Consider the following 14150-nt stretch of genomic DNA (forward strand, 5'->3'; position numbering starts at 1 on the left):
TTTTAAAGATATCTGTGCTAAATTTCATTTGAATTTTATTCATTTTTCTCTGATTTAACCTGGAAAAAGGACTACGCAACAATTTAATCTGAAATGATGACACACAACAAAGTAGCAAAACAAAAACATACGTTTATACAAATATAAAATCATCACTGTTATTGCAAGTCCAACAGCGATAACGTGAGGTCTGCCAGGCTTAGTGTTTCACATATCTTGGAAAAATGACAGTGATGAAGCGTGAACACTGATCAGAGCTATGCAAACTGCAGAGTACCATTTGGAGTCGCTGCATTAACAAATGAAAAATGAGACACTTAAACTGTCACACTTTTTTATTTAAACACTTTTTCAATGACAAACACAATGGGAAAATTCTAACATTGCTAAAAAACAAATTACTGTACAATGATAAATATACAATCAAGGCCAGATTCACAAATTCACAGTGCAGCCGACATCAAAAGTTACAAACTAATTCAGTGAGAAATGGAATTTGCAATGAGAAGATATAAAAGTCTGGATGAAACAGTATAATCAGCATTTTCAAAGAAGCCCTTTTATGGTACAAAACTGAGGCAAGAGTCCACGTATTAACTGTAAAACACTTCCTGTCTCACAGGATCTTCAGCATTTCTCTCAAAATCCAACATGGACCTATCTATGATACACAGATTCATAAAATTAGAAAAGATCAACACAAAGTTTAACCTGAAGTCTACATTTCTTTGGTGAAGTAGCTGTATGTTTCATGGAAACCTTTAAAAAGAGAATCCAGAGCAGGAAAAAGAATCTGACTTTCATTCAAACTAACAACTTACAATTTGTCACCACAGCAGACCCCGTGTAAGGCCTGCAAAGATTAGCACACACCAACTTTATTTTGTCTTATTAACAATATGGCAATATGTCACATACAGCACTTGTCCGTTTAAGTAAAATACTAACTCGTGGGTACAACAAATAATGGCCTACAGTCACAGAGTCCCTACACGTTACCTGTGAATAAAGATTTATCACCATGTTTCCTTTCATTGGTCATTGATTTATAGAAAATTCACTGATTGAGTTCAAAGGGAAGGCATTGGCTCTGAGTGGTTATCTTAATCCTCCTTCAGTCCCCGTAGCTTCTCTTCATAAATGTTCTCAGACCATCAGGGTAACGACCTTCAGTGACAGGGGTCAAAGGGATATCTGGCGACGCCTCCGTGAAGCTCCACCTCCGTGTCGGACCAGGCGATGATGTCACCTCTGAGGTGGCTGCCACATGAGGCCAGGCTGTAGATGTCGCTGGCGCTCAGGACGTGTGACCACATGTGCAGGTCCGACATCTCGCCCACAAATGACTGAGTGGCATCAAAGCGCCCTCCGAGAGTGTCCTGAAGAGGAGACGCACGACAACGATCAATACCTGATGATTATCATCTTCATCGATCAGAGACACGTTATGAACATCTGATGCTTCTCACTAACATATAGAAGATTATGTGAAATCTCCTGTGTATAATATAACAGAGTCACTGATGATGTCAGATGTTTTTATGAAGGCAAGTCTGCAGTATATTGGAGCCTCAACATGAGCACACATACAGGCATTTAATACTGGGAAGAGTCATAATGGCTTGGATATTAACTCTGGACATAATATTTGCCTCTATCTCTGGAGTAAAGCTCGCGTTGACTTTACCTGCTCCTGTCCCAGGATGAAGACCCCTCCAGCTTTAATGGGGTGCCAAGCTGAGAGATTTGCCCCAGACCCCCGCTTCACCCCGTCCTGGTAGGCCTCCCACTGTCCGTCCCGTGTGGTCCAAGTCACACACACATGGTGCCACTTTCCATCACTCAGAGACAGGGGCAGAGTCGCTGCCTGTGGAGGGGATGTGGAAAACTAATGTAAACATGTTCTAATGATATATGATTTCAATTCAGATACACTTTGTTAGCAGATAATAATAATTATTTTTAACTTCCTCCACACCAGGGTAAAAAAATGAGCATGTCACTGCCCCCTTGTGGTTGGGTTTGGTCATAAGCCTGTTGTGTCAAAAGGAGAGTTCAGCAGACTGAGTGTGCCATTTTTAATTTTCATTAACATTTTAAATTCAGTTAAAAAAAGTTTTCAATCTCCTCTGGTTTGTTTGTTTGTTTTTCTCTAATGCCCAGTGCATGCAGAGCCACTGCTGAAGACCGAAGAGCAAAATCCAGGCCTGAAAAATGAAGCCAGCAGTGAAGTGCCAAAAACTGCAGTTCTTCTGGTGGCCACTAGAGGCTGTCTTCAAAAGCAAGTCAAACTAAAATCAATGTTCACAGCCTAAAACTATCATTTTATTGTGTGGGTGAGCCAGCTGTGCAGTGGGTGATTGTATAAAACTCCTGGAGTTTTAGAGCTATGTATATATAGGTTCTTTGATTGACAGATTTGCAAACCAGGCAGCTTTAGCAGGTTCCTGCTTCGTGTTTGCTAAATGGAGTCACTGAACTGAAAAATACTGTTGACTTCTGTGTGGTACAATATGTCCAGCTTGTTTGTTTGTTGTTTTTTCAGTAAAACTCTGGTATTTCATTATCCCCGGATCCCCCAGTCTACATGTCGAGTTACCTCCAATGCATCCGTCCCAGTGTGAGTGAATGTTAGGTGAAGTGCTTAGGCTTAGAAAAAAAGCACGAGTACCAATGGCTGAATAGGGCTTGTATTAAGAAATTACTTTGAGTACTCAAATTAAGTAAAAAAGCACTACATGAGTACCTTATATGTATAAAGAAGTATAAATCAAGCATTAGTAGTTAATAAAAGTACATTTTTACAAATAACTTGACTTTGATCACCAAAGTTAATCTGATTTATTGGGTGACTTGTTCAGGTTTGATTGACAATGACTAAAAAACCCAGCAAAGATATCAGATCAGGCAGATTTTGATTCAAATGTTGATAAACTGACAATATTTCAGTTATGAATGCTTTCAATTCATTTTGATTAGTCTTTTTAAATATTACATTTGAAATATTTTAATTTTTACGCGTGTATTAAGTATATTATTTTACATTTTAGATTTTCACTATTTATAATATAATTCATTTATTAAATTTCATAATATTTTAGATTATTGGCATAGACTTTAACTATCCTCATAGCAGCCTTGTTTGTTGTGAATTGTTCAAGTTGATCCACACATAAAAAAAAGAAGTTCTCTTAAAATGACAACGATCCAGACACAGAGGCGAGCTCGTGGTTCTTCTCGCTCACCTTATCATCGATCAGCAGCTCTATGGGATTGTTCCCCCACTCGATGAGCACCAGCTCGTTGGCCTGTCCGGGCGCAGAGTAAGAAAAAGGTGTCCCCAGTCCGGGTCCCACTCCTGCCTTTATCCAAAGACACAAAGTCAGAGCAAAGATCTCCTGCAGCAGCGTCCTCTTCACCCGCCCGTACATGTAGTTGGTCCTCATAGGGAAGCTGATCTGGAACGCATCAGGACTTTTTGATTTCTTCCTGCTGGAACCTGCTTAAAGAAACATAACAACATTCACTCGCTGAGCAAACAATCAGACCTGAGCGTGGTTTAAAAAGCAGTTTTGCTGAACAGCGTACCGGAGAGGTGCAGCTGATTGAGCATCGTTTCCAGCTTATTTGAGTGGAAACCGGTCCGCGGCCCCGGTGCTCTGTATCCTGTGTGTGGAAGGTAACTGTGATTGTCGGCTTCGTTGTCGTGGTGATCACCACCGTCATCATCATCATGGTCCGCGTCTGCATCGTGATGGTCATCATTGTGGCCGTCATCATGGTGTTCCGTGTGGCCGCCATCGCTGTCAACGTGACCGTTTCGATGTCCATCGTCATGGCGGTCGTCTTTGTGGTCACCGGGGTGTCCGTCATCGTGGTGGTCATCAGCGTGATGCTCTCTGTCGTCTCCGTGGCTGCTGTCATCATCATGGTGGTCCGGGCCACCGTGGCCGTCAGTATGATGGTGCAGTTGCTCCTCTAGTGTGTCGATCTTCCTCTGCAGCAACTCCTTCAGAGAGCTGGAGTATGTGATGGATGTGTTCCTCTTCTGCAGAGAGAGGTGGAAACACGCAGGTGAAGGCACATTATTAATGTATCAATGTAACACATCTGCTTTTTGTGTCTCGCTCAATCTTTATAAAAGACTGGTGTCTATTTATTTATTTCTTCTGCAGATATTTGTGTAATGTCAAACAAAGCAGCCAGTTGTGCTGCTGATCGGTCCCCCTCACACTCATTGTGCTACTCTGTGTCTGTTTCCCTTCCTCTCAGGTAATCTGGGCTTTAGTTGTGGTGCGTGCCCTGATCATGAGTCTGTCAAGAGAGATCACGATAATTACTGCCAATCTTAGACCCCCTCACAAATGCGCCACAGCTCCTGACACCTGTCTGTGATCACAACAGATGGAAAACACAGCACATAAGGGCAGGTACCCAAACAGACTTCAAAACACTCAAATATCCTCGAGGTCTTTAAATGTGCCCGGTCAATCCACTGCCTTTCTGACGTCCACCCCTGAGCTTGTTGCTGGTCCTTGGAGCCCACTGAAGGACATTAGAGTGACTCTCTTGAGCGTGAGTGGCTTTATGCGATTAAGTTGCTCCTTTATCTAAAGTACTTAGTGGGTGTACCGCTTTAAGGCTTCCAGTGATGCAACAAATGTCCAAACAAAGGAAAACCACATGTGGGAACGTCACAATCTTCCCTCTACCTCATCAGCTGAGTTATATCTACTTAAACGGCTTAGATAAAGCCTTTCTTCCTTTCAACAGTTTAAAAAAGTTTTAAAACTTCTGTCTCCCTCATGCTCACCTGCAGGTTGTCCAGCCTCTCCTTCAGCGCCTGTAGCATCCTCTCCATCTGCTCTGGCGATGATGCGACGTCCCCCGGTGTCACATGTTTATCCTTCCCGTGGTTGTTGCCACTGTGCCCTCCGTCAAATCGTTGCCCTCCCACTGAGGGGTAGTGTGGCGAGTCTGGTATGAGGTTGCTGTTTCCATGGTGACCCTGCTGGTTGCTATAGTGCCCATTGTCAGCATATGAGTGATGGCTGGCCGCCCCAGCGTGATGCAAGTGTGACGAGTCGTGGGGTGAAGCATCCCGTCCGAAGCCTTCGCACAGAGTGAGCTTGGCCGTGAGCTCCCGAATCGTCTCTCTTTGGTCCAGGATGATCTCCTTCTGCTGGACAAGGCTCTCCCTAAGGTGGAGGATGGTGGCTTTGGCCTCTTCGCTCGCACCCCACCAGCCAGCAGGAGGTGCACTTTGATGGCCTGGTCCGCTGGGCCCCGCTGCACCTACGCTTGGACCTGCTGTAGGGAAGCAGGAAGGGTCTGCGTCCACGGGAATAGGTGTGCACACAAAGCGTGGGTGGGCTCCAAAGTCATAGTCAGACCCTGAGCTGGCACATGCCGGCCAGAGGAGGAATGAAAGTAAAGAAAAGACAAAGAGAGCAAGGAACAGCTGCACAGATGGCGAGTTCCTCATCATCTCCATCCAGAGTTTGTACAGACAAAGAAGCTTGGCTTTGCTTCAAAATGTGTGATGCCACCTGAAGTAAAGGTTGTGCTGACTTCTTTGCTGATGTGAAGGAGGCATCAGGGAGCAAAATAACAAATCTCCATCCCCAAAATATCAACTCAGCTGTGAGGAACTCAGTCACATGTGAGTGTGAGTTTGTTTTCTTGTGGATTGTGGTCTCTCTTCTCTTCTCCTCACTGAAGAATAGAAGAAACCTGCAAAACAAAACAAAGGATTTTAGTTAACGCTCTTTTAATAGAATCCATTGATTCTTTTATTGTAAAATGAAGCTAAAAGGTCCAGAAGAATCCTTATATATTAGTAATTGAGTTTTAAGACATTGTCAGATTTAGATAAAAGTGTCTCTTTTTAGCTTTTTGTTCTTCTTGTGTCAGCTTCCTTTAACAAACAAAGGGACAGTGAGTTTACACAAAGGTTCTTCAGTTCTCAGCAGGATGTGAAGGTTAAACACCTCAGCATGACATTTGTGCCCCCACTTAGCTTTAGTGTGTCTGGGCAGCAACCTTCATGGCAGAGGCATGTGCCAAAACTACCAGAACCTGTCCAAACAAGGATTAGTTCAAGCCAGAGTTACAGCATGACCACGCTGAGACCTGACCCCTCCCACCAGTGCTAATACGGATGTTTTTAGATGAATTTGGATGGAGCTACAGAGGACCAGCGGTGAAGTAGGAGCACATTTTTAATATTAATCTAAATCTATGTGGCTGCATTTTTTTTCCCTTCATGATCTGTATCATAAAGGGAAGCTGACCTCTCTGTAGCTCTAACGTGTCCTTCATTATACGGGGTCGGCATTTTGAAATGGCACACACGTGATGTGACAGCTAAACCTCTATGACCACCTGTTGCTCGCAGTGACCAGCCTCTCCAATGTCTGTGCGCTGATGGTTCACTGTATTTTATCAATAATGAAACAAAGTGAGTGTGTGTCTGATGGAGTCTGAGGTGATTAAATCTTCATTTTTAAATGGTTTTAACGTGGGTGTTTTCCAGCCTGTAACCTTTCCACCTGACATCTTCTGCCTCTGTTTTTCCTGCTGCGATTTACATGGCTTAGAGGAGGGACAGATGGTCGAAGTGCAGAACCGTGTCACACCCAATCGCCTCCGTTTAGAGGTTATTACCACCCACAGGTCCCTCAATTAACCTAATTGAAAACAGTTGTTGTGCTAACTTAACCCGAGATAAGTGAGCTTGCACACCGGGGCCGTGCACCAACCAGCAACATATGGTTAAGTTGGATATTTAAGTCGTGTGATTAATCTCCAAAACTGACAACTGCTGTGATTCAAGAACAGCCCATTCTGCAAAATGAGCCGGTCTCAGTTTATACACACGTTTTTTTGTAGAAGCACATTGAATTATAATTATCCCAGTGCATTAAAAGATCAATGTCAGCATCGACATCGGTGCCGTTGAGCTCTCATTTAATTTGTTAAGAGGTTTTAACCTGATACATAGAGTGCACACTTTGGCCACAAAATATGCAAAATATCCCCATTAAAAAGCAAGATTAAGCAATAATTATCCAAACATTTTTTTAAGTGCCAGTTACAGAGAAATTTAATGTCAATTTTGATGCTTAAATTAACTATTATATGCTGAACAACTCGGATTGTTGCCAAAAACCTCAATAATTTTAATTATTCTGGTTCTTTGTTTGTGAATTATTCAGTTAAATGCACAAAAAAATAAAGGAAATCTGATTGGTTCACTTAACAGTGTGACATCACTGTTGTTTCTGAACAATTATTCTTTTTCTTTTTCTCACAGCTCACGAAAAAGCATCTGAGACCTTTCTTATTACCCAGACAATACTGTGCAATACTCTAATAAACTAACATATTCATATTGCTTCAGTTAAGTTTAGCGAAGCAGAGTTATAAGAAACTGAAAACAATAACAAATTAAAGTTGTGTACCCATCGTAGTGTTTTATCTTTTTAATCCAGATGATTCAAAGCCAGCACTCATTTTCATCTCTCTTGTATTAAATATAAATGCAGCTGCATCTATCACACTGTACTGAAATGCCTGACACATAAACAGCAAATATATATAATTCAAATATGTCCAATGGCACATACATGGCATTAGTTAAATGAACACAGGCGTTCTTACCTTAAAGCTTGTGCGTCCACGCTGTGAGTTAGTTAGTTCCTTCCTCACACACTGATCAGATTGAGGGGATTTACTCCAGAGGAGTGCTCAAGTCTTTCTATCCTTTATTGTCTCTACCTCCCTTTCCTCTCCTCCTCTCCTCCCCTTCTTCCTCTTTGTTGTATTTTTTTCTTGGAAGGACACACCTCTTTTCCTGTCAGTGTTTTTGGCATCTTTCTTTCTCCGCCATTCTTATCTTTAACCTCTGACTGATGCACATGATGAGACTGTAAAAAAAAGAAAGAAAATCACTGATCTCACATACACATCATACAAAGAATGAAAAAACAAAACAAAAAAAACCCAACCAGTGTATAAATTCTACCCGCCGGTACACAAACATTGGCCTCACCTCCTCCAGCACACGTCACGCAGCTCACCTAGATCTCAGCATGGGAGTAATTGGCTTGATTAATTCCTCGTCTGACTAAGAGGCAGAGAGGCAGAGGCAGGACGACAGATGGCTGCTTTAAGGTCAAAGACACTCACACGCAGACAATGAAACCAGAGTGCTGATTACAGGACAGACACCTACAGTAAACTTACACAAACAGGTTCAGACACAGAAGCATGTGTCGAGTTTGTGTTTAGTATCAAACACAAAAACAAGCAAAAATAAAACAACCATAAGAGCTTAGTTTTTATCTAAAATACTAGGGGGGAATAACACTATCTATCTATCTATCTATCTATCTATCTATCTATCTATCTATCTATCTATCTATCTATCTATCTATCTATAGTTGATGATAGCTTCATGGAGAAGCATTAAACCAAAAACAAACCATACCCACATGTTCATCCAGTTTAGAATCCCCAACAAACCTGTTATTACAGACTTTATATTACATACACTCACTGGACATTTATTAGGTACACCCCATTCAAATGCTTCTGTTCATTTGAATGTTGCATTGACGCTGGGAGAAACATTTTGTCACTGATTCAACTTCTTTGGTCTCAGCTGACTGCAGTTTTGCCAACCTTATGAAAAGCTTGCTAATTTCAGTCATTATGCAAATGTACTGTTTATAAATTTGGAGAAACCTTAAAGCTTTAATGAGTCTTAGAGATGGAGTAAGGAACTTGATTATTTCAGGAGGGCCTAGGAGTGAAGTGGGCCTCCACATTGACAGAAGGCGGTTAAGGAGGTTCAAGCATGTGACCAGGATGCCTCCTGGATGCACCTTGGAATACCTATGCGAGGTGGAAGACACATTGAGAAGAGGTTGTCTAGCTGCTGGCTTGGGAGCACCCTGGTGTCTCCCCAGATGAGCTGAAGGAGGTCACTGGGGCGAGGGAAGTCAGCACAGCAAAGCAGGGATGGATGGATGTTTTTGAAATATGTAGACTGTCTGTTTGCATGGAGCGTTCCTCCGTTTCATGGTCACTCCCCCCTCTTGTTCCTTATGTCTGGGTTAAAAACATCAAGAAGGTGACAGCCAAGATGCTCAACTGAAAAATAAAGGCATTGGACCATGTGTCCTTGGGGAGTAGAAAGCTGTAGACTCTCGCTCAGGCTTGCCTGGGAAAAAGTAGATAAAGGGGACCATCTCTAGTGGAAAGTTACTGAGACACTGTTGTTTAGACTAGAATGAGAGAGCTTCTGTAATAAAACTGTTAAAAACTGACAAAGTGTCATGCAGGACGCATCTCCCTTCTAGAAGTAATATGAAAGAGAAATAAAGTGTTAAATGGTCTACTGAGCAGTGTTTTGTCTTCCATTGGATGCCTTTGAGGAATCAAAAGAACTCGGTGAAGTGTTGATGCATATTAGAGATGGACCGATCCGATATTACGTATCGGTCCGATACTGATGTAAATTACTGGATCGGATATCGGAGAGAAATAAAAAATGTAATCCGATCCATTACATATAAAAAAAGCACCTCACAAAACTTGCAACACGGTGTAACTCGGCTCATAACCGTTGCACGTCGAAGCAGTGTGCTGTGATAGGGCTGTGTGTATTTGTAGCCTCACCAGCATTTCATCTCCGAGGAAGTTATCCCAGAGAGAAGTAAAGCAAGTGTGTGAGTTCATCTCTGAATGTTTGTAAAGCATTCCCACGTTAAGCTTAACAACCGATATATGGAGCGACTGCCTCTCTCCCTCCCTCTCCTGCTGCTACTTCAATCATGAAACTACTTAATGATCAGCTGATCGGCTTTTCTGTCGCCAGTCCGTCTCTCTTCTTTGTTTTTGGCCCACTTTGCACCAGAAAGAGGAAACCAGCGGCTGAACAACAGCAGCACGTTTAACCTTGATAAGCTGTTGTTAGAATTTATTTAATATTACTTTGTAGACCAGGATCCTTTTCTACGCAGCTGACAGCTGGTAACTGTGCAGGGGCGGATCTAGTTTAGCCAGGGGGGCCGATAGGGCATTAACAGGGAAAAGGGGGGCACAAAGACATACTTTTCTTTCTTATTCTCATTTAAAATGTCTAGCTTTTAATAATTAATTTTCTGAATCTTACACCCAAAGTTTGAATCTTATGTAAAATATATAGAAGTCCATTACTGTATGTAGTAACTGTCAAGTCTAATATACCCTAGTAAGCTATAGTACTTTTTCCTTTGGGAAGGTACCATCTGTGCAGTCTGCAATTCTGTAGAAGAAAGATGTTGAATCTATTTAATTATTCTTCAAAAGTAATTTATTTCTGTGCATTTTTTTCTTCATGCTGCATCAAATTAAAGTTGATTACGTCAATTAAGCATCATGAGGTGGAGGTTGGGGGTGGTTCCCTATTTTTTTTTTTTTTGCTGGGAGTTTGCAGCCCTATTAGTTAGGTTGCTTAATATTTCTGCTAAGTACTCTTTAAAATACCAGAATAGGGAGGATGGAGTAGGTTTAAGTTTATTAGATTGATCAGTTTTGCTGAACTATGAAATATTTTGGGTGCAGTGTATTTTTTACATACAGGTATAACAGAATAGCTTTAGTGTTGTTGTTTATTTAAACTTGAGCTTATACAAAATGCAGCAAGATATTTAAAAAAACAGTTTTATTGATATTGGCCGATATCCACATTTATGATATCGTATCGGTCATAAAAAAGTGGTATCTCTAATATATATATTTAAAAAGTTTAGACATTGAGTCTCAAGTTATTCTGTATCACATTATTTTATCCAGAGACATCATACTTTACCAAACTTGTTTTAATCCTTCCTTAAATCATCTCAAAATTCTAAAATCCTTCTTCATTTTTATTTTACTTTTATCCATTTTGAATTTTAATGATGTCTCTTTCAAATGGCTTCATGGCATCAGTCTCCTTGTGGAAAAGTTTGTGTCTCAAGTGTTATGTTTATGAAATAATTTAATTGCCCTGAAAGTACAGTGAATGAATATGTGATTACATATGTGATTAATATGCGATTACAAGCCCAGAACAGTGAACAGCTCGCCCGCCTGTCCTGACGATGTGTTTTAATGAAGCTCTGTGTGACGGCATGAGTTTAAATGGGAGCGCTGTGTGTGACTCATCTTTATTGTTTAATAGGTCAGTACGAGTCTGTCAATCTCCTTAGCGTGTGTGAATTAGGCTCCGAGGAAGTGAGCAAACACAAACAGCTTTAAGGCTCAGGTCCAAGGACACAAGACCACAAACGCTCCAGTGTTTTACCTCGACCTCAGCCATGTGACCCAGAACAGCACAGAGCATGCTCCTCTGCTGTGAGTAAAGAACTGAAGGTTCCTCTGATGAGGGCAAGAGGTGATGTCTGGTTTTCTGAGTAGAGATGCTCTGAGGCAGCGCGCTACAGAGTAAAGATGTAGAGTGCTGTGAAAAAGTATTTTCCCTTCCTGATTTGTTTGTTCATTGTTTCTGTTTTGTTTTGTCATATTAGACAAGGCTAACCTGAGTAAATTTAAAATACAGTTTTTGAATGATGATTTCATATATTTGGGGGGGATGGGGTTGTACATTACCAAAATGACTCTGAGAGGGCATCAACGACTCATCCAGGAGGTGACAAAATAACCCAGCATCTAAAGAACTGCCCTTTGCCTTTTTTCGCCTTAATAAATAACATCATCGTTTAAAAACTGGATTGAAAACTTGCATTGATTCGGGTAATCTTTAGTATTTAAAATTAGTAAGTGTGACACATATGCAAGAATTAAAAAAAAGATTTATTCTTTTTTTAACTAGGAAGAGGACAGATACGGTGGTGCAACACACACACACACACACACACACACACACACACACACACACACGCACACAGCCGGGTTTGACTTTGATTGTATCTGTTTGATTGTGTGCCTGTTAGTTTCAGATGCAGCTAGAGCCGAGCTCTGGTCAGTGAAAACAGCAGAAATGATTTGTTGACTATTGCACATGCCGAATTATGGCTTCATTCAACACTGACTGAATTATATTGCTAAAGAAAATCTTTAAAAATCTACTAAACTAAACAGATGTATAAACGGGTGTTTTTGATTTCCTACTTGCCTGTTAAAGTCTGTTTTTCCATCGTAGTGAGTATACCTGTGTGCAGCGTGCACTGCCTGCATGCATGTAGAGGAAACATCGCCACCTCCCGGGAAAATCCTGCAACTGCAACTCAAGATGCTTTACATTAGACCCCCGAATTTCCTTTATATTTAATTTCTTTATATCAGTTAAAAACAAAACACAGTATGTGTTATGTTAAAGGGGTTTTAAGTGAACTTTAAAGAAAGTAAAGAAGTCTCTCTGCTTCAGGTGACATTAACAGTGTTTTTCATACTAAACAGCCAAGAGCATAATGTGTAGTTTACCTACGCTCATCAACATGGTGCTGGTTGCCAGTTGGAGATGTAAGTGCTGTACTTTGCTTAAATGTTAACTGTTTTGCTCATTGATAGCTACATGTCAGAAGCTCGTCTGCCCTCTTGTGGTCAACAGGAATTAAAGCAGCTTATGCATGAACGTATGCATGAACTGCTTCTGAATATTTTGGTGAACTGGGCCTGGAAACTGAAGCCAAGGTGAAACACCTGCATTCTTTCTAATGGCCAGCAGGGTTCGACTTTTCTGGTAATAAAAAAAAGTCAGAATATAAAGAAATTTTGGAAAGCAATGACCTCAGTAAACACTTTCCCGGTGAGTGTATGGTCTCAGTCGTTAACTTCAGGAATTACTAAATAAGATGTTTATTTTGTAAATTAGGGACCTGATTAGAATTAGAAGAACAATAAATAGATCACTCCTTTTTGATTGAGAAGTGTCTGCTCCATGAGCATGAAGTGTTGCTCGTTTCTTGGGGCTTAATTATACTCATGAACATGAAAAGCTGGAGCTTTTTTCTGCTTGAAGTCCGCTACCATTGATGGTGCACTGTAATTTCTTTTAACCACAAATCACACTGACAGATACACATACAAAGTCAATTTTAAATGCTTGTGAACGTAAACTTTTCCAATAATCATTCCAAATAAAAAGCTTTTTTTTCTCCCTGCTTGTTTTCAAAAGACAAGCAGCTTGTTGCATGAAGAAACGTTTTCAGTGTTTCAGAAAAATGTGTATAAAATTTAAAGCACAATCAAAAAGTGATTAAAACTGGTGTGGATTAACATTCATTACACTCTGTCTGATACTTCCATATAAAAGGGGAATGGTTCAGTGCAAACTGATGTGGGGTGGGTATCATTTTTATCATTACACCAGCATGACTTTATAAAACATTCACAGCTTAACTCAAGAAAAAACGTTCAAACAGTTAATAAAAGTTTATTTAATCAAAAGTGAAAGTACTTAAGTTAATTTCATACATCATTTATTGGCTGGCAAAACCATTAATCTGGCAGTATGAGAGTAGAGAGGTGGATAGTTTGTAACCATAAATGGAAACAAAAAGAAATATCACATGGTATTATCATATGTGTGTTTCTTTTTTAAACATCACAATTATCGTTGTGCTGACACTTGTCAGTAAGTATAATGTTATCTCAACAACTATCAGATAAACAGGAGTGCTACAATATTTTCATTTGATGTCAAAGTGTGGAACTAAAGCATGTTTTTCATGCCTTTGTTATTTAGGCAAATTTATCAGATGGTGAGTTCAAATTACACAATTTGATTCAATTTGTTGTGTGTTTTAAAAGCTGTTCCAGTATTGGCCGCCTAAATTTTATATGCTGCTCAAAGAAATTAAGGGAATATTTGATCATAGGTATATAACACAAAGTTTGTCAGACTTCAGGGAATCAATCTGCCCAGTTAGGTTAAGCCAGAGTCCCTGTGCTGTCTGTCACATGTGCTCAGTATGAACCTGCTTTCTCTGTTTAGAGAGCACAGTGTGAGTTCCTGCCAGTTCTGGTGTTTTCTGGCAAATGCCAATCAAGCTTTGAGAGGGCTGTGAGCACAGGTCCCATCATGGACTCTGTTTTTAACAGAACCCTGTGAAAGTATGTAGCTGGAGGTCACTTTGTAGGGCTCTGTTCCTCCACTT

General features: G+C 40.7%; 1 protein-coding gene across 1 annotated transcript; it reads right to left on the reverse strand.

Moving 5' to 3' along the window:
• Nucleotides 1-317: 317 nt before the first annotated feature.
• Nucleotides 318-7736, reverse strand: LOC102782777 (neuronal pentraxin-2). The gene is made up of 6 exons (XM_006804818.2): nucleotides 7663-7736; nucleotides 4814-5733; nucleotides 3589-4048; nucleotides 3246-3499; nucleotides 1688-1867; nucleotides 318-1379 (listed from the first exon to the last, which is right to left on the reverse strand). The coding sequence occupies exons 2-6, from the start codon at nucleotides 5492-5494 to the stop codon at nucleotides 1170-1172; spliced, it is 1785 nt and encodes a 594-aa protein (XP_006804881.2). The 5' UTR covers nucleotides 5495-5733; nucleotides 7663-7736; the 3' UTR covers nucleotides 318-1169.
• Nucleotides 7737-14150: the final 6414 nt, after the last annotated feature.

The sequence above is a fragment of the Neolamprologus brichardi genome, chromosome 11 (assembly GCF_056152115.1).
Source record: "Neolamprologus brichardi isolate AB-2024 chromosome 11, ASM5615211v1, whole genome shotgun sequence".
Taxonomy (NCBI): Eukaryota; Metazoa; Chordata; class Actinopteri; order Cichliformes; family Cichlidae; genus Neolamprologus; species Neolamprologus brichardi.

Bases quoted from the DNA above. Each gene is read 5' to 3' on its own strand.
- LOC102782777 (XM_006804818.2), bottom strand. From the start codon at position 5,494: ATGGAGATGATGAGGAACTCGCCATCTGTGCAGCTGTTCCTTGCTCTC. The intron at 1,868-3,245 runs GTGAGCGAGAAG...TCCCCTCCACAG, and splicing joins AGCTGCTGATCGATGATAAG to GCAGCGACTCTGCCCCTGTC. The intron at 1,380-1,687 runs GTAAAGTCAACG...TCTCCTCTTCAG, and splicing joins TCATCCTGGGACAGGAGCAG to GACACTCTCGGAGGGCGCTT.